This window comes from Seriola lalandi, unplaced genomic scaffold (assembly GCF_002814215.2).
Source record: "Seriola lalandi dorsalis isolate HSWRI2012SDOR001 ecotype SW California unplaced genomic scaffold, Sedor1 jcf7180002054549, whole genome shotgun sequence".
NCBI classification, from domain to species: domain Eukaryota; kingdom Metazoa; phylum Chordata; class Actinopteri; order Carangiformes; family Carangidae; genus Seriola; species Seriola lalandi.
The window spans coordinates 797,878-822,212 of NW_019525102.1; the positions used below are offsets into that span (position 1 = coordinate 797,878).

Consider the following 24,335-nt stretch of genomic DNA (forward strand, 5'->3'; position numbering starts at 1 on the left):
TTTCCCTGAAATTAAATTGGAATTAATGTGGAATGAAACTAAAGCTTAATGGATTTTTTTTTTTAAGTTTATGAATTTGATTTATTTGCTAAAGATTTCATAATGCTCTGATGCTACAAATTATATTCACATTGATTGACTATGACTTAGAAATAAATTAAAACCATGTCCAGCTCAAAGTAAGTTTATTCTTTTTCCTCCAGTTTTCTAGATTGAGATGATTTTAAGCTGCTGATTCTGGGACAGCGAAAACAGAAACAAGTACTGCAGAGACACAGTGCAGCAGAAACACGTTCAAACCCAACAGCAACTTATTAGATTTTATTTTCAATCCCTTCGATCAAGAAATACTCTGATGGTCTTCATAAACCGATTTAATGAAACAATAACCAGCAGAACAAATACAAATACAAACAATACAAACATGATTATTGTATTTCACAATTGGTAAAATTTGTTTAAAATTGCATTTGAGAAGTTGGATTGAGGATCTGATCTTCAGTCACAGAGATGTCAAGGAAAATTTCACTCGCTTTCACCTTTTAGTTCGGTTTTCCCTCATGAAGTTCAGATTCCTCATCTAGGCACACTCTGGTTAAAATAAGTTAAAAATATATAATTGAGGGTACACAATATTTTATTCTAAACTTCACCTGGGCACCCCTCACACCCGATGGTCCCGATGGTAAACCAGCTGGTAGCTATAAAATCTGAAGTCTAAAAATAAAATTTTTCAAATATAGCAATCCTCTCTTAAAAATGTCACATTTAAGCACATGTAATTCTTTTCTTAAACTCAGTGCTGGGCCTAACAATAGTGAAGTACAAAAGAGAGAGTGGGAAAATGATGAAAAACACAACCGATGCACACCGCTTTTTTCAAGAGGTGTGTGGTCGCCTAATAAGGGCCAGTAAAACAACCCTGAGGAAGATGGCTGCCGTCATTATGCATCGGTTGCGCTTTTAAAAAGACATTAAATAAGACTTAAGAGTCTGCTAGTGGCTTTGAGAGGTTGTATTTGAGCTAAATGCTAACACCAGTATGCATCAGTAGCATGTTGATGTTTAGCAAGTATAATGTTTACTGTGTTCATGTGCTAGTTTGGCATGCTAAGACTATAGCGTTCGTAGCCTACAGGAGAGGCTTATGGGAATGCTGTTAGTTTTGCAGGTATTTTTGGTTGATATTACTGGACATATCAATATTTCAACCTGATGACGAGAGGTAAAAAGTCAGGGGTTCGGCGTGGGTGGGTCGAGGCCACTGAAGGATGAGCAAGAGTCAAGGATGTTGTTTTAGAGTGGACAGACAAAAACTGGTCGAGTAGGGTCCGACACTGGCAAAACTGGTCCGTCTCTAACAAGTAAACAGGATTTACATCATGTGTCATGTTTAGTACAGTCTCTAGGCTCTTGTTATAGGGAGGTATGCAAAGAAGAGAGAAACAGTGAGCGTCATACTTAAATTATGTGTGTTGGACTTTCAACAGAAAATTCCACCACTCATCTGATAATTTATAAGATCTTTGCACTGATTAACCAGTATGATTTGCTGTAGTTGGTTTGGAGGAAAATAATATTTGATCAATAGACTAGCTTAAGAAAAGCCTGCATGAACCCAGAGAACGATTTCTAGTCCTGCTGCTGCTCCAAGATCAGATCAGACAGCACGTTGATGTCTGTCTCTGCTGAGTGGCACTGCAGCGCCAGCGTCACCATGTTGTCCTGATCTGGAAACACCTGACAGAGCTGCTCTCTGAGGCGGGCTGTTTCCTCTGGACTCCTCTCAGCTCTGAACCCCAGTCCGGGACCTGCAGCTCCATGCTGCCGGTGTTGGTGTCCCACGTCCCACCCTCTCCCATGCCCTCTCCCTTTCCCCCGGCCCCCTCTGCTCGGCGGGTCGGGACCACCAACCAGCGTTCGGTCACGGAAGCTAAGCAGCTCCGTTTGGGAACGTGGAGGTTTGGAGGAAGGGAAATGCGTGGCTACACCGGCAAAAGAGTGGTTTCCTGGGTCAGGAGTCCTGAGAGGAAACAAAGAACTTAATTCAAAGAGCTTTCAGCAATATATAGACATTTTGTTATGAAACGACATTAATCACATAGAGGGGGGGGGGTCTTTCTTGATTGAGATTAAAATATGCAAATACACATGCATTATAACTACAACATGGAGGAATACAATGTGTGTGTGTGTGTGTGTGTGTGTGTGTGTGTGTGTGTGTGTGTGTGTGGTTAATACCTGTGCTCTGAACGTAGAAAGTCATCCAGGTGAGGCCCTCCTCTCCCGAGGGGGTCGTCCGGCACCATGAAATGATCCCCAACAAACGTGTACTGAAGTAGTCTGAGGATGAGATCAGAGCACTGTAATGAGCTTTCATACAGGAGAGTGAAACCTCAGCTCTATAAAATATCTTTATCTTTATCTGAATTCATTCATGTTGATACTGGAGACTGCAACAGTATCTGAGCGCAATGCTCAATCCAAAACCAGGCTGCAACCAATGATAACTTTTACTATTGATGAATCTGTCGATTATAGTCTCAATTAATCGATTAGTCAGTTAACATAATGTCAGAAAATTGTGACATCCAGGTTTCCCAAAGCCCAAGGCAACATCTACAAATGATGGAGGTCTCTGAGCAGAACACAGGACGAACACATCTGAGGTGTGATGGATTCCAGACAACCCCCCAATTATTGACTCCAGCTTCAAGACTTAAGACTCTGAGTTCAGTTCTCACAGCAGTAAATCAGTTGTGAAGACATTTGCTGCTCTGACCAGAACACCAAACCTGGTCTGGTCTGGCACATTTACATCTAAAGACAGATCAAAGCTTCTTGAAGAGGGGAGAAGATAAGAGTGGATTAACAAATGACTGCTAATGGCTCGGGGGTGGGGGGGGGGGGCGGGGGGTCCACAGGTCTCTTTGATGACATGCCATGACCGTTGTTTAACCTTTGGGACTACATACAGAAGAAGAAGACCATCCACCCTCTCCACCCTCTCATTATGTGCAGTCCTTTTCTACCTCTTTTTGATGATGTCCCTCCACACATGGGTCTCGTCTGAGAGGTCCCTCAGGTTGTCGTTAGTTACGATCACTCCGTCCGTCTTTTGCGCGTGCTGCAGCATGAATCTGAGGAAACAAGGGGCGAGAAGAGAAGAGAGATATAAAAGCAAACTGGAGAAGAAGCTAAACGTGTTTTCAAGACTTTGGCGCCCCACAGTGGTAGTCTCAACGCAACTGCCCCTTCCCAACACCTGACAACCTACGGGTGACTCTCAGCAGACAAAGGACGGTGTAATCAAACCAGACAGATTGTGTACTTTCAAGTGTGCTGTTGATGCACATTACTCTCCCACAATGCAATGCACAAAGGAAAACTGCTGCTCACAGCTGCAAAAAATTAAAATAACTTGTGGGTAGTGGTGAAACGGCCCCAAAAAAATCTTGGAAAACAAACAAAAAAAGTATTACATTATTTGAAAAACATTTGGGTTTCTATTTCTGAACTTCCATTGGCAGTAGATTTCCAAAGCTGACATCCAACGTTACAAATATCATTTTCTATTAGCATGAAATGGTAAAGTATGTTGATGTTTTTGTATACTAACTTCTAAAACAGCATATTATGAAGATTAGTATCGTTATTATTGTTCGGTACCCCAACTTCATTTGGATTTTTTTCATGTTTTTACAAACAAAACAATAATGCAATCAGAATGATTTGAAAGATGCTACTGTATCACTATGTAAAAATTATGACTACAGCAGTTTCGACACTTTCACCGGAGCTGCACATTGACAGAAGCCAGTGGTGGTGAGAGGGTTTCTCACTTTCACACAGATTTTACAAGCCGGTGATCGAAACTAGTAGCTTTCTGTTTATTCACTTTCTGCTCTAACCTCTGCCTCCTGCTGTTACAACACAGACACCGTGTACTGACAATTACACATCTCATCTCATCATTTAGGCGGGAGCCCAGCTACCTGTCGTCATACGAGCTGATCCTCTTGCCCTGGACCTCTCTGGAGGGGGTGTAGGAGAGCAGGCCCAGCTTCTGCAGCTCAGTCAGATAGTGCTGCTCTGAGAGGCAGAACAAACAACACTGTGTTTAGTCTGCACTGGAGGGAAAACACACACCCACACACTCACATATTGGCCCAGCTCAGATTTGTTTTTCCCGTACATGTGACTCAGAATCAAATATAAGCAGCAGTATAACTCGCGCTCACGAGCCAGTGAGCACGAACACGCACACATGCATGGAGGAACAGAAGCATTTGTCATTTTAAAACCACAATATGTACTTCACAGAGAATATGAGGGGATTACTGCGTCACCCAGAACTACACTGGAAACAGTTTTCCATAGCATTCACAATGTTTAATAAAAAGCTGGAGGAGATCAATTTATTGATAAAGCTGGAGATAAATTAGCTCCAACCAAATAGGTAGGGATCTATTTAAATAAACAGGTGTATGTGTGTGTCTGTGTTCTGAACTGAACTGAAAACATTAGTAGATTATTCAATTAGTCGATTAGCTGACCTATAGAAAATGATTCTGTAGCCATTTTGATAATTGATTAATTTAAGTTTAAGCACTTTTCTTAAGCAAAGATGCCAACGGCTCCCTCGCTCCAGATTCTTAAATGTGAGAACTCGCTGTTTCTGTCTTTGTCTGATGTGATTGTAAATTGATTTTGCAGTTTGGACTGTTGATCAAACAAAAAAGAAATATTCAAAGATATCAGCTTGGGTTTTTGGAAATTGTAACATTTAAAAAAATAATAACTTCTGACAATTTTGTTACCAAAGCACTTACTTACTGTGATTGAAAAATAAAATAATCACAAAATCAATTCATTGTTGCAGCCTTAAGGTGTATACACCATGCAAACTATTATAATACTTTTAGTTTCTATAATATAAAATATTAGGTTTAAAACATACTACATGAAGGACAGGAAGTGTTACCTTTGATCCGGGGGTCGCTCTTCTGTCTCCACTGTGGCAGGAGAGCGCAGATGTGACGATGGCCTCTGTCCCAGAAATGCTGGATGGCAAGAGCGATTCCTCGACAGGAGAAGAAGTGACCCAAACCGTGACTGTGGAAAACGTGTGTGGAGTTTTATAACAACACAACAGTGATGCGTCTCTTCACTCACAAACAATCTTTGGAAGAATCCAGTCAGCAGCTTGGAGAGAGCTCATCAACCAACAGACTAAAGTTTCAGTGGAGCTGCTTCCCAATTAACATTAATTAATTAATTTAAATAACATTTCCAGAATCAAGGGCAACATAATATGTAAATGAATGGACAGATTATCACCCATCCTGGATTAAATATTTTTTTAAATGTCAGAACAATCCTTTATATTAAACCGTGTACTTTTCCTCAAAGAGCAAATGGGAAACACAACTTAAATGTCCATCCCATATTAACCCCATTTAAAATAAACCTATTAAGACACACACATTAGAGAGCGTGTACGACACGACTTCCCCTCTCTTTGTTGTAATTCCCACCTCATGGCCACGTTGCTCCCGTCAATGATGATCGCCCTCAGTTTTGGGGCTCCCGGCTTGTCTGCGAGCTTGAGTTCAAACGGCGTCTGCAGTCCCTCCAGGAAACGCTGCTCGCCTGTCACCACCACTGAAGAAGAAGGCGTGAAACCCCGTCTTTCCCTCCATCGGGTGGGAGACGAGTCGTTCCTGAGGAAGATGTTGGGCTGAGGGGCTTGAAGTGTTTGTTTTACAGAGTTGGAGGATTGGGGCTTTGGATTTAAGACCTTGGTGTGAGTTGAATGACTTTGTTTTGAGGTGGATGGATTGGGCCAGTGCATGATTTGGTCATACTGTTTGTGAGTTGGGAAATTGGGTGGGGGATCTAGGGATGTGGGATAAATAGGCACGGGTGGTCCTTTGACTTCAGGCAGGATGATCTGGCGTGGAATATGTGACTTTGAAGGCTGGTGTCGCTTTGCCGGCTGGGGTTTATCAATCCAAGGAAACAAATCTGCCTCTGCAACAGCAGTTAAGTTGGGCAGTTCTACCCATCCTTCATCATCGGATTCTCTCTTTTCTTTGTCCTCTGGTGGTCCAAATTTTGGTCCGTCTTTCTCCAGCACCACATCATCCATCTCTCTTGGACCCTCCCTGAAGTCTGTCTCTTTGCTCCCCTCTCTCTGCAGCTCCAGGAGCAGCTGGTGGGTGGATCGATCGGGCAACATGTTGTAGACTTTGGCCACTTTGTGTTCGGTGTACCCACAGCTGGCTGCAGCTTTCTTCAACACTCCCAGGACGAAGTCTTCCTCGTGTCCTTCCTCCTTTTCCTCTGCACTACCTCCCTCAAAGTGTTTTGTGCATCCTGCCGCTCCATGCCCCTCTCCTTCACAAACTTCTCCCACCTCCCCATTACACCTTATCGCCTTATCTCCTCCTGCTGCTTCTTCGGCCTCCCTGTGCTCCGTCTCGCAGGGTCGGTTCCTCTCGCTCTTATTCGGCATGACACCATCTTTATGTTTTGGCTCTGCGCCACCTTGAGTCATCTGCTCCCGGTCGCTGCGATCCTGCTCCTGTTGAACCAAGTCCAATATCTGTGAGGCCTCTTTAGGTCCCGTTCGGGCAAGTACTCGTTTCACGACATCGTCTGTGTACCCCATGGCTGTGAAGAACTTCAAAAGAAGCCAAAACTCCTTGTTTCCCATCGACAATTTCCGCTCCTGTTCTTCCTCCCCTTCAGGCCCGTCTTCTTCTTTGGTACCTACTGTTTCCCTCCTCTCTGGCTGCCCCTCCTCTCCTACCTCCTGTGGAGAATGTGTCAGTCTTTCCTCAGCACCCTCTGCTCTCCCCCGGGCGCCTGCAAATGCGGCTGCAATGTCTTTTCCTGAACCTGCAGTCATCCCTTCAACCCACTGATCATTAGTGTTGGAGGGCTCAGGGAGCGTGTGCGTAATGGCAGAGGGTTTGTCCCATCTGTCCTCCGATTCGTTTCTGTCTGTCGCTGCCGCCTTCGGGCTCGATACAGATCCCGATTCTTTTACCAAGTCCAGCAAGATTTCCTTCACAGACCCTGGAAGCACCAGAAGATCCAGGGTGTGCCTGTCCTCCCATTTCTCAACCAGAGTTTTGAAGGCCCGGCGTGAATCCAGGGACTCACCGCAGCCTCTGTCCCCGATCTCAGAGCGTTTGGACTGTGTGCCCTCATATCTATCCACCAGATCGGTAATAAGGGAGTAGGCTCGCACCACCGGCTCCGCCAGACCTGATATAAGCAGGGATCCCGGAGAGCCAACCTGGTTTGGTGAGAGGGAAGCAGAAAGACATCACTCTTAGTTGTCTTAATGTCAGCAAAATAAAGTCTTTTAACTCTCTTATTACATATCAATATTGTTACTTTACTTCTACTTTTACCACTCACCTCCATTCTTATACTGTCAATGAAAACTCTAACAACGTGATACACAGAGTCTGAGGAACTGATCAGGTACAAGTTTATAAAAACCCTTCGGTAATCACACCCTTTTTTCTATAAAGGGGTAAAAACACTTTGATAAGGGATTTCTAAGGAATTTGAGGTAGTAGTAGAAAAATAGCAGCTAATAGTGAAAAGGAAAGTTGTAAAAAGGTAACAAAATTTCCCTGAGTACTATATATACATTCTCACAACACATCTTAATAATAAAAAAAAAATTCCCAGTGACAACATCACGGTTTTACATTACGCGGCAGCTGTTACTTCATAAAGGATGTAGCTGATGATGTAACAATGATATTGACTAATAATGTAATTTTTTTCAGGAATAACAAGAATGTAATCCCAACATATCACATCGTTAGTCACTATCATTATTCCGTTATAGTCATAGATGGCACTCTAAGTATGAAGTACCCAGTGGTTAGTGCTGATGGGGGATTTGTACAAAGCAGGAGGTGAGTAATAATTCATCGGAGTGCTATACATAGAAGAGAAAATCATGTTATAGGGAGGATATGAGAATTTAGGAGCCTTGTCTCGTCTTAAATCTAAATGGTATGAACACAATCTAGAGAAAGATCCAAAATCCACCACTTACCAGTATATGTGCTGAGGTGCTTTTCATCAGGCAGTTCATGAACAGGCCTCTGGCTCCACAGAAGACACAGTGAAGGAACCCGGGGTAGGAAACCTCCTGCTGCTCCTCCTGGTTCACGACTCCTTTCACAAATAACTACAGGGTGGAAATATTTACCATCATTACTGTGTTGTTAAACTACTACGGTACAGAAGGTGAAAGTACAGTATTAGTGGACAAGATCTAAATATTATGTCCCTGTTTTAGGAAAGAAAAACATTAGTTTATGGTCATCAAAGTTCATCATATAATATCACTAAACAATCTCAATGTCCATTTGTTGTTCTGGAGCTCTTAACCGTATCACTTGATCTTCAGTTTGCTCAGATGTTCCAACTCTTTATCATTCTATATTTTTATTGGTATTATAATGAAAAGCTTAATATTCTACACTTCCATGACAACTGAGCAAAGTCCATCTGCCACTGAAGACCATGTGATGTGGTCAGAAGCTCTGGAACAAGTGAGTAAGTGGTCCTTGACTGGTGATTTTGTGAGGTGGAGGATCAAGTTTGTAAAAGTGTAACTGAAGATGGTCGAACAGCTGATGTAAACAGAAGGGTTACTACAGCGGGACACAAAATGAGCACAAGAAGAAGCAAAAAGGACCAATAAGAGACAAATCCAAAGACACCAAAGAGATGCAAAAGGAATAAAGCAACCACAAAGACCCTCAAATCCACCAATAAATATGCACAAAATGACCACAAAGAGAGACAAGATGAGCCCACAGAGACAAAACAAGCACAAAGAGTCACGAAGTCACCGCAGCAGCCACAAAGAGATGCGACATGAACACAAAAAAAGTGCAACACGACCACAAATACGGACAAAACGAACAACTAAAAAGAAATGCAGTGATTGTTACAGGAAGTAGACCTGCATATGGTTGTAGTCAATATGTGCGTGTACCATGTGATTACTGGTATGTATTGTTTTATTACTGCATGAGTGATGTTACTCAGCAGAGCTACTGCCATTGTTGTGACCAAAAACAAAACTTTGCAGTTCAGTTTGTAGTCGCCTACTTTTGGTTATGAGTTACCAGAAGTGATTTTCATCTTTTGTTGTCAATCACTCTGACTGCATTGGACTGAAACTCAACAGACAGGTATTAATCAACATTTAAAAACCCTGGATGAGTCACTTCTGAGGAACTGCAGACTCGACACTATCAGGAACAACAACACGACTTTAGTGATACGGCAACTTTTACAAATCAAGGTTTACTAACTAATAAAGAATCAGGAGTAATGTAAAACAAACAAAAAATACAGTAATAAAGGAAAAGGAAGAGTAAGTATAAAATAGGGCTGGTAAGGATAAGTCATTTTAAATGGTTCTAGCAATGTGGCCACAATTTGTTGAGCAACGTAACCCAAAGAAATGACTCATCTCTTGACTAATAGTGTAGTAAAGAGCTAAGAAATACGGCTTACTTTGGCAGCTTTCACATTGTTGCTCTGCCCTCGTAGTTTCAGCCAAATCTGCCCGTTGTTGCCGTGCGGCAAATCATCCGCCCCGATCCCGAACGTCACCATGAATATCCGCTCCACGGTGCCGTGCAGGGTGGCCAGAGATCCCCGCAGCATCCCAGCACACGTGAACTCATCCTCCACCTCAGGATCTCCACCAACTCCTCCTCCTCCATCGCTTCTCTCACCGTCCATCCCTCGTTCCTGTATCAGTCGAACATACTGCGAAAAACACATTTTAAGAATCTGTTAGAATGAGTTTAGACACTTTGGTGACAAGAACATAAACTGTGTGACGGCTGGTATTTTAATCAACGCTATAACATAATTACAAGAGATGAAATTAAACTATTTAATCGTCCATTTTGGAAATTAAATTAATCATGTTGTCTACAAAATAGTGACAAATAACTTCCTAAAACTTTCAAATCAAACATCCAAAATCCAAAGATATTCAGTTTACTGTAAGAAAAGCGACAAAGAAAAGAATCAAAACATCAAATTTAAAAGGCTACCAAAAACAAATATTGATTTTGCTTTAAAAATTACTTAAACAATGATTTAATTTTAGAATAATGTTTCTGTCAATCAATGAATCCAGTAACAATCGCAGCTCTAATATCAACCGCAAGTCCCGAGGAGCCCCGGTGTAATTTCCACATCTTCTTCCCCGTTGTTAGAAACAAAGCACAGACTGTATAATGCACAAAAAACACCCGCTTCAACACTTGTAGCTTGTTTTCTTTTGCGTGGATGTGATTTGTGTTTTGTTTTTTCTTTCTGTTTCAAGGTGTGACAGTGTGGCGCTCACTAACAGCATGGGTCGGCGGTACGGAAGCTGTCGTGCTCCCGATTCAGATCGGTAAACCCGTGCACGTATTCAAGGAAGGACCTCTACATTCTACATAGTGTTTAACAGTTATCACTGAAGATATCGACTGAGATATTATAGACTTTGAGTATAATTACAAAGAAGTTGACGGGTCTTGTAGTTGCACACTTTGCCAAGTTGATAATACAGCCCTGCTTCCATCATGTACAATAAAATGCTCTTTTTAAAAGATATATTTAAATTTACATTTTTTAAAATCAGTCATTTATGTATTTATATTATATATTTATGATAGAAACTGTAACATAATGTGTCATTTTATCCATTTTACTTGTTATTCTTATATATTTTCCTTATGGCTGGTTGTTGTTCCTTGCATTGACTCAAGTATGCCGATTCGTTGCCTCTGACATATAACTACTTTGCCTGTGAGTTTTAAAGCTGTGTGTATGGACTGGGTAAGCTGCAAAGGTACTGCTCTTCTTAGGATAAATAAAGTTGTTTGAATCTGAATAACTGTAAGTATTTCTGCACATACTTTTCAAATCACTGTATGTCTTTATAAAATGAGTAAAATGAGCATACAATACGCATGTTCTGTATATCTCGCACTTTGAGCGGGGAAGGACAGAAGAAAAACAACAGCTTTGCTACACAATTGTATATTCATTAAAAAAACCAAAAAAATTAAAAACTCTCTCATATTTATGTTTTACTGTGAAGTATTGGAGAGTTTTACCTCTTCTACTCGCAATAAAACCACCAGAGAAATTCAGAGGGAAACTTTCTCTTTGGTTGAACAGCTCACAGACATGACAAAGGTCACAGGGGTCACAAAGGGTCACAAAGGTTGTGAAGGCCTGAAAAATAAATAAGCCTGTGATTTTTTGTGTTTGTTTGTTTTTTTGGGGGGTTATGTTTATATGAACGTTATGAAACCTACTTACTACTACTAATACAACTTATATGAAAATTGTGCTCATTGCATGTGTGTTTTGTATATGTTTGAAGTAATTTTTTGTTGGATCTAATGTTGTATGTTGTAACTTCACCATTTACTGTAAGAAGTGTGTGTGCAATGCTGACTATACAGTATGTGCAACGCTGTGCAGAACTTTCAGGCACCTTAGATGTTTAGATCCTTATCCATCATGTAACACCATGATGGAGGCGTATGATCGGCCCGTAATTCATTCTGCGAACACACAGCCAGAGTCATAAAGAACTACTGTATCTTCAGAGAAAAGAAGAAACAAGGAGCCCTGCAGCAGATGTCATGACACCTGCATGGTTTACTGCACTTTCTATGAAAATAAGTGATAAATAAAAACTATTTATGTCTTTATTTTAGCTTCCTCACTGTACTTTCAGTGCCTTAAGCTTCTGCACAGTAATGTACAGCATTTGAATACAGACCACAAGAAGAGCAGCTGTTGCTTTATAAACAATAAACAATAAAACAGTGGTTTACACTTGTATTTTAAAAGGTGCATCACATGTATAATCTTATTTTGAAAAATAACTATACCTGTCATGATAATATAGTAGAGTAGCAGGATAATAACTTATAGGGCAGTAGAAGTGTAATGGAAATAATTCAAACACCTGATGTGCATACCTTTGCAAACTCCAACACGTAAAGTAGGCCGCGGTGTGCCTCCCTGCTTGCAGCCTATTATTAATATACTGGCATATGATCTCTAACTTGTTTCACTGGGCCGGGCAGTGCAGTACAACAGCTACTTTAGCAGACTCACATAATATATATATATTTTTGCTACTGCGAGTCCCCCAAACACATATAAATCAGTTTAATCTCCAAAAAAGACATAAGAAAAATATATTAGAAGCGTCCAAACACGGCCTGTGGAGTATAATTTGGCGATAGTCTCAGTATTGTGAAACGTTTATCTCAGTGTAAATAGAGACACTGAATGTGTTGTTGTCAGAAACAGAGCAGGAAATAGAGACACTCCGCCGTTTAGTTTAGAATAGCAGACAGTTTGTGTTTAAAAAAAAAAAAAAAGCATTAAAAGCGTAAAATATTATCTTTCTTTATCGTTTTCTTACGTGAGGTCGACTTCAAAGTTTCGTTTCCAGAGGCAGCGCAGCTCGCTTCAGTCTTCCGCAATCCCGCAAAAACAACAACAACAACAACAACAACATGTACCAGTATCAAAGTTCAACATTTCACGCCGCGTAACGTTACAAAGTAATCGCTCCGCGGAGGGAGAGGGACGGAAAGTGACCGAACAACGCCGCCGCTGCTGCGACCAGGAAGGAAGAAGCCTCCTGCTGCTGCTGCTGCTGCTGCTGCTGCTGCTCCTCCTGCGGCGGAGCTGGACATCATTACACCCATGGAAACCCCAAGACAAAACCGAAACTAAACGAAACACACACATACGCACACACGCAGTTTATCGCAAAGGCAGGGCGGAATCGTGTAGCTGGGTGCGAAGGTCATGTTGTTTATGTAATACCGTTGCATATTTCTTAGTCAGCCTATAAACCCCCCACATGCGTCTTTGGACTCTTACACCACGTGAAAATGTATTTTCATGAATCAAAACATTTTTTTTTTCAGGGTTTCTGTGCATTTTATTTAAACATAAATTATAGCAAATGATCATATCGCTCAAAAAAAAAAATGTAGATTCAAATTTTACAGCTTTTATATTTTAAAATATGTTTTATAAAATGTTTTATTGACTTTTGCTCAAACTGGAGCTAGAGGGGATTTCCACTGACGTCACATGCGGGGTTTTTCTGTCTTTTTTTAAAAAACTGCTGGTTGACTCAAGGACACACACGGTTATACAGCAGACTGTGTGTAACACTCCGCATTGCTCTCTCAATATCTCCCAGTCCAGTAGAGATTTATCTATTCAGATATTCAGGTTTTTTTTTTCTATTTACAAAACGGTTTCAGGATCTGTCTGACTTGATGCAGCCTGAAGATAAGGAGTCTGCCTTAAACAGGAAGAGAGACGTCACCTCCTTCAATACATCCTGTCTTACTTTGTTTGGGGCGAGAGGGCGGGTGAGGGGGGGGGGGGGTAAACTGGATTTTCAAAGGGTGTCATTTAAACGATAAATCTGACAATTTTCTTTATTGTCAACAAAGTCATAAACACCAAAACCAGATCAATGAATTGGTTCTACCTCGTAAAGTATTGTCTGTGTAGATCAAAGAGCTCCACTGTTGTCCTAAAAGGCTTCAATAAGCCACACATTGTTATTTCATTACAGTGAACATGAACACATTCACCATGCCCTGCTTCAGACACTCACCAAGACCTATTAATCCATGGCTGAAAATAGTCCCCAACAAATACTGCATTTAATTACTAAAATTTCACACCAGCTTATTCATCTAAACAACAGGTAAACAATTATGTGTGTGTGTTTAAAAGAAGCCTCCACTGGTTTAGCATTAACTCACAGTGGACCTTTAAAACAAGAAAGTATCAAAGTCAATGCAGCAGAACCAGAGAAATCGTCTATTTTATGGTTTCTCGTCCAAACCTGATGCATACATTACCCACAATGCACCTCACCTGCTGACAGTTGTCTCATCGGAGTGTGCAGGTCGTGGCTAATGTCACCTTGATCCTCCGGTCTCAAGCAGTTACATGAGGAATGGCCTACAGAGGTCAGGTGAAGTCACCTGTTTCTCACTCCACACTCACAGAGTTTTATCATCTTCAGCCTTTTAGTCAGCAGCCCCGACCGACCCTCGGGGGTCTCTGGGTCTCTTCTCAGAGACGCAGCGCCACCCACTCCCCGACATCTGTAGGCAGAATAAGTGGAGTTCCCCTTTAACCTGAGTCTGAAGTTACAGTGGTGATGTAATTTCAGTACACGCACACACACTCACACTTATCATGTGACTGTAAATAAAAAAAAAAACACTCACCTCTTGGTATTACACCATAGGATTGGAGTGTGTCAGTATATTTGCTATATTTGCTATTAATATAATGGAAAAGTTATGTTTTTTTAAATTTTCTGATTAAACAATTAGGATTTAAAAGATATTAAAAGTAGATTTTGAGCCACCTTACAATTGAAATGTATCTATACATTCAGTATCTATAGTCTCTGTAGTTAAGTTTTTATTAACAATCCTTATTATTATACAAATTTGCAATTAATCACAGTTTAACTGTGACACAGTGCAGACAGGGCCTTCAAGGCTTTGCCCTGTTGATGATCCAGCCTAAACCTAAACCTAAACCTCCCATTTCCTGTTAGTCATTTTAGGACTCTGCCCTCTGCTGGTGAAATATGAAATAATCTTTTAAATCTGCTCTAAACTGTTTTTTTGTTAAACATTAGAATCATTTTAGCCAGAAAAAGCTTGTGCCTGTGACGTGAGATTCAAAAACACTTCATCGCGTATTGTGGCCCTGATTTAAATCCAACTGGACAAGTAATCAAAACAAGGGCATAGTCAATAACCTTAAAGGTTAACTTAATCATGAAATAAATTTAAAAAATTGCTGTAAAATTGTTATTTTTATTATTCAGAGCCTCTTTTCTTTTAAAATGCGAGTTTGGGACTAAATAAAGCTTCCATACATCTGATTATCAGCTTTCTCATAACAGCAGGTATTTAAAGTATCACTATCTCAACTAACACCCACACTGAACTTCCCCTGAGTGGAGACATTAAAATAAACGTGACTTATCTTATCGCCAAAAACCCAGAAAAATACACACACATACTCAACCATTAAATCAGACGAGGAATAGTTTTAAATAAAAAAAGAAATATATATATATATAAAAAAAAATGCTGTTGTCATGGTTGTCACTCATGCACTTTTTAGCCGAGCAGCAAAGAAGCAGAAGTAAAAGAGAAATTTATGGGATGGATCTGGGCTGCACGGTATCACTTCTGCTTTTTCCTGTTTAGATGGAACAAGAAGAGCTGCTGCTGCTGCGAGTAGAAAGTCACTGAATGAGCAGGAGGGTTTTTACTCTACCTCCGTCGACATGTTTGAATAATGAGGAAGAAGATTATATCCCTACGGGTGAGTGGTTCCCCTGTTTTTGAAAAATCACCTTGCTATTCTTATGAGTGTTTTTTAGTGTCTATGGTATTTATTTGATCCGGAAATTGTTGTACTTCGAGGTACTTTCTACCTTTAATGCTATGTTGTTATTCATATGTCACGCTTCAGTGATTTAGACATTATCGTTTGAGCTTTAAAACCAACATGGGAAGTGTTTAGTGTTCAGGGGGGTCTAGAAAAAGCAGGTAGCTTATTATTTAATGTTACACAATGCAATACAACAACACAAACTTAGTTAGAGTTGGATCAAGACAATATGGATCAAGAAAACTTCTAAAAACTAGAGTTAACTATCGTGGCAGGACTGTTGTAGTTTACAGGTGTTTTTATTATTTTGTCCACTCTGAAAAAAACATGGTTTCCTGTAGTCTGTGTAGGTGTATCTGTCGATGTAGTTGGTTGTAGGAGCTACAGCATGTGCTCCTGTGTGAGATATGAAACCTTTGTGCATTTAAAACTGGGGAAAATAATAAATAAAGTAAAAGGGAAAAACTACAGCTCCTCTGAAGACGTGTGTCCTTTTTTTTGTTTTTGGCGAGTTAAGAGTCAGAACAGACAGAAGAAGAAATACTGCCAAAACCTGCTTTCATCAACTGTGGCTCCTTTTTTTTTCATTGTTCTTTTATTATTTTCTTAATTTATTGTTGGACTGATACTGTTTTCACCTTGAGAACCTGTTTGTGTGTCACCATGGCAAAATGTGATCAAAGAGACTCCTTCATTAACGGGAACTACCACAGAGATGTTTTTGAGTTTTGAGTAGCCTACTTACCAGGCGTTTATAGACTACGTCTCTCTGTCTGCCTGTCTGCCTGTCTGCCTGTCTGCCTGTCTGTCTGTCTGTCTGTCTGTCTGTGGACACCATACAGTCACAGTGTGTTGCTGATATCATGATAAAGGCAAAGTTTTAATATTGGGTGTGGTCCGACCCATGACAACTCATGGGTTAGATTGCCAACATGTTGACGGGGGCTTAGAGCAAGATGGTCTCTGGTTTACTTCCTGAAATGCGGCGAACAAATACAAAGAGCTACATGACACCTTTGAAGGGTAGATGAGTCGAAGGAAGGATTTTTAAATCCAAAGTTGAAGAGAAAAGACGATGACGATGTTATATGTTATTTAAGTCACTTATCAAGCCAAAATGTCCAGTTTTATAAGTAAATCTATTGGTTACAAAGCAAACAATAGGAAGGTATCACCACAGACTCTGACATTTTCATAGACAGTTCAAGATTATTGTCATCAGTACAGGAACCACAGGAATCTATACAGCCTTTAATTTCTTATACTAAGATAAACTTACTTTAAAAATATCACAACTTTAGAATGTCATTACCTTGAATAATCTCTCCCCCTCCAGTGAATATGGCACTGTCCAGCTATTCAGCTTCAGAGTTGATTGGAGAGTCCAACCTCGGGGGCTGGAAGGTGATTGGCTCCGGGGGGTTTGGACAAATCTACAAAGCCAGGCATCATCGGTTGTGCTGCGATGTGGCCATTAAGCTCCTTCATCACGATGACGGGTGAGTAGTTTACAAAGATCTTCTGTTTGCTGCAATCAAAAGAAGAGGGGATTACTGACAGCACAAACACAATACACACTCACAGGAGCAGTTCATCTTTGCTGCGTGAGGTGGACATGATGAATCGAGGAAGAAACCCACATGTTATTCAGGTCCTCGGGGTCTTCCAGGGGCGACTGCCCAACGCTGGGCCGACGGCACACCTCGGTCTGGTCATGGAGTTCATGGAGAGAGGGTCGCTGGCCTCCCTACAGGTAACCTGCATGGTTGATCCGCTACTTTGGTCCAGGCTGAAATATCTCAACAACTATTGGATGGATTGACATGAAACGTTGTAGTGACCTTTATGTTCCCCAGAGGATGAATCCTGCTGATTTTAGTGACCCCTCGTCTTTTCCTCTATCGCCACCATGACATTAATGTTTGTTTTTTTTAAAAGTAAAATGTCTGACAGGTATTGCATAGATTGCCATGAACTTTGGTAAAAATGTTCATGGTCCCAAGAGGTTGAATCCAGATCATTTTGATTATCATCTGAGTTTTTATCTAGCACCAGCTGTAAGTAAAAAACTTAAAATACTGGAATATCTCCACATCTACTTAATGGTTTGACACAAATTTTGGTAGACATTCATGGTCCCATGAGTGTGAATCCCCTGATTTGTTTGAGGTTGACATTTTTGCTTTTTAGTAAAATGTCTCAACAACTACTGGATGGATTGACATGAGATTTGGAACATGCGCTCATGACCCCAATAGGGTGAATTATAATCACTTAAGCTTTTCATCTACCACCATCATCACCTGAAAATACAGATATAAAGTCTATAAATACAAAAACTAATACTTAAAACTGGCTTTTATGAATTTAATCCATTATTAATAGGCTTCTGAATAAAGTGTTGTTATGCCAGAGTTTAAAGTGTCTTGAACGTGAGTGATACTCAAAATGAAGAAAATGAAGTCATCAAACAAATAGCTACCTACTTGCTACTTACATCAACTTATATACTTATATATATATATATATATATATACAGTATCTGTATATAGTAGAAAGAGAGTATGCACCTCACTGCTGTTCTCTTGTTCCCTAACAGGAAACATTATGTGGAGCTCCACCATGGCCGCTGGTCTTCAGACTGGCTCACCAAGTGGCTCTGGGTATAAACTTCCTCCACAGCCTCTCCCCTGCCCTGCTCCACCTGGACCTGAAGCCCAGCAACGTGCTGCTGGACTTCCATCTCGAGGCAAAGGTGAGTCCGTGGCTTTCAAGAGAAGGCCAGGTCTTTGTAAAATACCGTTGCCGTTGAAACAGTCTGCCATTTTTGTGTTGTCACTGCAACTTTTGCTCTCTAACTTCTCAGCAAGCACTTCCTTCCTCTCTGTGCTGATTTTCTTCTCTGTTCCTCCTTTCTCTCCAGCTTACAGATTTTGGCCTTGCAAGGTTTTACAACAGTGTCTCCCGAGCTTCGAAGAAGGACAGCGAAGAGGAAGGAGGGACGATCAGCTACATGCCACCAGAGGCTTTTGACATATCCTACAGCCCTACACGAGCCTCTGACATCTACAGGTACAAGGGCATCGAACTTGTCACATAAGAAGTAATAGCACCACCTAATTTTAGAGTGACAGGTTTTACTCTTGGGAAGATACAAAAAGGATGAAGTAACAAGAATAACAGAGTAATCTGCATATTTTTCACAAGGGTGATCTAACTTAACAGTGTCACTAAGTGTTGATTTTTATCTTTGTAGAAATTAAAGCTAAAGCATACACTTTCTACACTATTAACACTTGTTAAACACAGGTTCAGTCTTGGCAGCAGCAGTATATTAAGGGAAACTGGTTCCAAGCATTTACTGCATCATTCAAATTTCCAGGTAGTTAGGTAACTTCCTCATGTGACAAACTGCACAGAAATGCTTAGCGCTTTTTCTTTTATCGATGTCACTGACTGGATAAAAACAAAGTATTACAACCAACCTGGGCGTGATCGTTGTTATATAATGGTGTGTCATCCTCTCTGCCTCTCTTTCAGCTATGGTATACTGCTGTGGTCCATCGTCACAGGGAAGCAACCATACGCAAGTAAGTGACAATTACGTTTCTTTAAACTGCCTGTCCATCATTGTCTGACACCTTCTGTCTTGCTCTTTGTTTTTCTTATTTGAGACGTAAGTTATTTTTTGCACGATGACGCACGTTGCAAGAATGGCGGGAATTCACATGTGCAACCACACCTACTCTTTCTTTTCTTGGCTCTTAACAAAAGAGAGAATAACCAAAATAAATGTTGTCCAGTTTTAGATTATATCAGGCTGAGCCTGAGCCAGTGTTGCCATCAACTCCGCCCCTCCCGCACATCACTCCTGGCTGTTACTTTAAAGCTAGCATGTGTAGGATTATAATATAAATATTTTGATAATTGATTAATTAAGTAAAAAAAAAACAGCTTCAGTTTAGCACCACCAGGGGGCGCCAAAGCATAGAATGTTTAGATAAAATTAAAATAAAAATACAATGCTGCCAAATGTTCACCAGCTAGTCAGTAAATTTGTCTACCTGCCATTTGGTGCTGGACATTGGGTTTATCAGAGTGTATTTGTTGTACACTTTGTTATCTAATCTATTGTTAATACAAAGATATTGATGAGTGCAGCTTTAATGTAAATATAAAGAAGTACTGGAAAATAAGCATCCGTGAAAAGTCTTAAAATATTTTTGGGTACATTTTCAAAAAGGACATAGTGTCGCAAACTTCTAATACCCTTTTTAATTTTTCCTTGAATGCAGATGCAATGTCCAGCATCGTGCGGTTTCGCATCCCCCAGGGAGACCGTCCATCGCTGGAAGAGATCAGGAGCCAGGCTGCAGGGCGTGCAGGGTTGACAGGGTTGATGGAGCTCATGATTAAATGCTGGGAGGCAAGACTCAGCCAAAGGCCCTCCTCATGTGGTAGGAAAACTACCTTGTTTACGCGCTAAAAAATACGTAACTGCCGCTAGAATCTTACAGATACAGTTCTACTTCATACTTTATGTTGTTGGCAGAGTGTACAACTGTAACAGAGGACCTGTACAAGATGCACAAACATGGAATTAATGATGCTGTCCATGAAGTGCTGAAGAAGCTGGTAAGTATCAAATCTCAAATCTCTCAAAAACACATGACACTGAAAGGCTGTAAAATTTTGACATGACACAGCAAATCACTATTTTTATTGTTAACTCACGCCACTGCCTGATTCACTGTTCCTCTTTTCAGGACGAAGGAGAAGAAGAAAGAATGATTGAGCAGGTTCAAGGAGTTCATATCACTCAGGCTTCAGGTTTGTTTTCTTATTAAACTTTTGAATATGATTTTTTTTCATGACTTTTCTTCCTGGGAGTTAAATGAAAAACCGCCAGGTCTGACCAGGTTTAGCTTCATATTTAGCATACAGACAAGAAAGTGGTATAAATCTGCTCATCTAACTCTGCAAGTATTAGATAATTTCTAACAAGTCCTAACTGTCTTCTAACTCTTGGTGCTTGGAGTTTGTAATATTTTGTAATCATTTTCTCGATAACATAAAGAAAAGTCCACTTATTAGCCTTTCCACAACTTTCAAGTCCATATAACGCTAGGACAATGTCAACGCTCCTCATAAGGTAGTGATAGGATTTGGTCAAAACTCTATTTGACTAAAGTATGATTGAGTCTGTTAAAACCAGGATTAAGATTGCTGAAACCTGAAATCTCATTTTAACAGCAACAGTTTTCACATTTCATGTTGTTCAATTTGCAGCGGATCCTGGAGTTGAAGCTGTGAACATCTGTGATCATGTGCCGACAGGACGTCCACCAGTTCAGGTGAGGTTAAGAAAAGTCAGACTGTCGCCACATTGTTCGGGCTCTTTCTAGCACAGAAAACATTTTTCTTTTTTAGAAATATGAATGTCAGCTGACTCACACTGTGGTCTGTGTGATTTTTTTTTCTTATGCCACAAATTGGTCAATACTGTGCTGTTTCTGCACATGCAGAGGCCGCATGTTTTTTTGCAGCCTCAGGGAAATGTTACATGCATCACTTCCTGTTGTACTCGGGGAATTTACATAGCAAATTTAAAAACCTTGCTTAGAATATGTAGTTTGGATCAAGGTCAATCGGTGATCCCATACGCAAATGTAATATATGTACATATATTGAATTGCCATATATGAAATATATGTACATATAATATAAAATTGCATATGCATATATGTAAAGAATTATACTGTATGTGAAACCTATTAGAAATTGGAACAATTTCATATATTGACATATATGTCTAGCCCATATAACCTACAACTAAAACCCATTAAAACCTTTAATTCTTAATTAGAGCCTATTTAAACCCTTTAGGAGAGTCAACTATCTTGTCAATGATTATAGTCTCTATTCCTAATCATTTTAAAGAATTTCAGTTTCCGACATCTTTATCTTACAGGTTAAAACCCACTCCCCAGCAGGAGTCATCATATCGGCTAGGCCACTGATACAACCACTAACAAACAGAACTTCTACTTGTTTTTATTGCAGGAAATGGCTGGCGGTTGGACTGCAAATCTAAGAGACAGAGCATCGACAGTCAAAGGTAAACGGGAAGTTGGTGTTGAAGCTACATAGAAACTCCACCACAAACAGGGGGAGAGAAACTTTCAGTTTATGTTTCAGACAAAGATATCATCCATGCTGGCATGTGTTTTAACATAAGTGTGTTCCCTTTCAGACCAGCCTGCACCTCCACATACAAATGTGTGCCATGTTGACCAGGCCCGCTCATCAAGAGACTATGATAAAATGAAAGTGTCCTCTGTATGTCCCATTGGTTCATCACCACCGCCTCCTTCGACTAAGAGGTCACCTCCAAGCAGAGCGGCGGACAATCCCCAAACGGCTTTTAGGCGAGGCATCTCTTCACAGTACCAGGTGGGTTTTTTTTTATTTGTCTCACTGCATTAACAATCTAATATATTAATGTAGGAATATATAAGTAGGGAGAAAATAATAAGAAATTGGCTGAAAAGGAAACAAAATTCTGCTGCAGGATGTTCAGTTGCTGGTAAACAAGGTACGTCAAAGAAATCCTATAATAATAAGAATATAGCGCCACAGTGACAGGTTCAGACAATGACGGTGCTTAGACATTGATTGCAAATGAAATCAATGCAAAGAAAAAGAAAAGACAACGTGGTACAACACATCCAATCAAATTCTTAAATGCAAACAATAGGGTCCTGATGTTTGAAAAGTATCAAATTTTGTCACAATCTCCTGTTCGTCTTCTGTTCCTCAGTTACAGTGTTGAATAATGGCCAGTAAAGTGTTTCTGCAGAAAATTATGATGTCATAGCTAAGTTGACCTTTGACCTTAAGGATATGAAATTCACCATTTTATCCTTATAAACATTTGTGTTCAATTTTGCCATAATTAGCATATGAATTCTTGAGTTATGGCCAAAGATGTGTTTTTTGAGGTCACAGTGACGTTGACCTTTGACCTTTGGCCACCAAATTCGAATGAGTTCATCCTTGAGTCCAAGTGGATGTTTGTGCCAGATGTAATGAAATTCCCTTCAGGCATTTCTGAATTATGATCTTCACAAGAATGTGACGGACAGATAGTTTAGCACACATTTTTAGTGCTATGTTCTAGTGTTGGACTCTTTTATACAGAAAAACAACTTTGAACTCTTTTATTATTTTTGTATCTGCAGCGTCAGTTTTCCAGCCCCGTCCCTTTCCCCTGCGATCCTCCCTTGGCACGTCAGGTCTACATACACCTCAGCAACGTAACTGGATTTCAGAACGGCAACAACAACATCATGCACATCTACGACGCAGACCCGTTAGAGAGGAGAAGGCACCCAACGGCGCCATCCAGTGTCAACCTCCCGCCACCACACCCAGGAAGCTGGAAGGACAAGACGGGAGGAGTTGGCTGAGCTCTCGTGGAGCGTTTGGATTTAAAATTCTCTAACTTACTTTTACAGTTCTCCATAATTGGTTTTATCTTAATCTTTAACTTAATATTTTCTGTGTTTGCTTTAAATCTGAGCAGGATTCAGATAGCGTTTTAGTTTCACGCAGGCTTTTAAAATTATATACCTGTATATATTTTTTTTAAATTTTATCAGACTTTATTTATTCTGCTTCTTCTGTTTGAAATTTTTAAACCAAAGAGCAAAACCTCACGCCTCCCTTTTACCCTCTCAGCAGTATAAAATATGAGCCAAGCCTGATCATATGGTTTTGCTTTTTCACCAGCTACAGTCGACAATTTTCCAAACCATTGTTTTGATACAGGCCTTTTGAATATTTAATGGGATCATCAAGATATGTGTATAGCTATATAAATGTATATATGCTGTGTGTGTTTTTGGAAAGTTTTTTTTTTTAACTTGCATTAATTTTGTTTCCTTTATACGTCTTTACATACTCGTGGAGTGCAGAAACAATGTCCAAACCCGTTGAATTTTTATATATATTTTTCAAGGATTTTTTTGTTGTATGTATTTTATAATGAATTTTCTAAGACACAAGACGAAATGATGCTGCCATAAAAACTTGGCATGTTGGATTTGAATACTTCACGCATGATGTAGCTTCAATGAAGTTTCCAGTATACAGAAAAAAGCTGGTGTGACTCTATAGTTTTCCTATTGTCAACATATCTCAGGGAAAGCAAAAAGCAACCAAAGTGTAGTTTGTTCATGACTATAAGAAAAATACACATTATCAGCAGACTTGTCTTTTAACTCTGATGGTACTGAAGTGCAAATAAAAGAGAAACATTAAGAACATGGTGATTGTAGTAGCTGAAGAAAAGTACGGTTTATATTATTCTGATAACTTAATAAATTCTACATTTGTACTCAAATGTTTTTGTGGTTATTATATTTGTATTACACTTTGTTTTGTTTTGTAGCGCACTTGTAAAATTAGTGTCATGGCCTTATTTATTATATATATATTTTCATATAGAATATAAGACCCACCCCTCACCATAAAGATTTTAGTACAGTCCTCAAATTCTTATGTCAAAATTTTTATTTTGGTGACATGTTTAGCACCATGTGGTTTGTGCTCTGTAAAGTACCTTTCCTTGTGTTGTCTGTTAATGAACCTACAGTGTCAGTAGGTGGCACTACTGTTTTTCTTTTCAGCTGTGGTGTTTACCTTACATCTACCCATGTCTTCTATTTACTCCAATCAAATCACTATGAGTTCACCAGGGAATTTCATTTTAAGAGACAGCAAATGCAAATAATGAA

At 40.0% G+C, this 24,335-nt stretch overlaps 2 protein-coding genes across 5 annotated transcripts; one reads left to right on the forward strand and one right to left on the reverse strand.

Annotated features, from left to right (window-relative positions):
• Positions 1–359: 359 nt before the first annotated feature.
• khnyn (KH and NYN domain containing) lies at positions 360–14,234 on the reverse strand. Of its 4 annotated transcripts, none has more exons than XM_087176378.1 (9): positions 13,985–14,234; positions 9,565–9,822; positions 8,087–8,221; positions 5,538–7,306; positions 4,985–5,115; positions 3,996–4,092; positions 3,033–3,140; positions 2,242–2,343; positions 360–2,023 (listed from the first exon to the last, which is right to left on the reverse strand). In XM_087176378.1, the coding sequence occupies exons 1-9, from the start codon at positions 14,006–14,008 to the stop codon at positions 1,633–1,635; spliced, it is 3,015 nt and encodes a 1,004-aa protein (XP_087032504.1). In that variant the 5' UTR covers positions 14,009–14,234; the 3' UTR covers positions 360–1,632. The 4 variants fall into 4 exon arrangements, with proteins under 4 accessions (XP_087032504.1, XP_023271160.1, XP_023271159.1 ...); XM_023415392.2 differs by having other exon boundaries at positions 13,990–14,222; XM_023415391.2 differs by lacking the exon at positions 13,985–14,234 and adding an exon at positions 12,503–12,848.
• Positions 14,235–15,322: 1,088 nt separating this feature from the next.
• On the forward strand, positions 15,323–23,941 carry ripk3 (receptor-interacting serine-threonine kinase 3). Its single transcript, XM_023415334.2, has 13 exons — positions 15,323–15,468; positions 16,874–17,036; positions 17,122–17,290; positions 18,137–18,292; positions 18,461–18,609; positions 19,078–19,127; positions 19,833–19,994; positions 20,090–20,172; positions 20,304–20,367; positions 20,827–20,891; positions 21,601–21,655; positions 21,791–21,990; positions 22,779–23,941. The coding sequence occupies exons 1-13, from the start codon at positions 15,396–15,398 to the stop codon at positions 23,004–23,006; spliced, it is 1,617 nt and encodes a 538-aa protein (XP_023271102.1). The 5' UTR covers positions 15,323–15,395; the 3' UTR covers positions 23,007–23,941.
• The last annotated feature ends 394 nt before the right edge of the window (positions 23,942–24,335 follow it).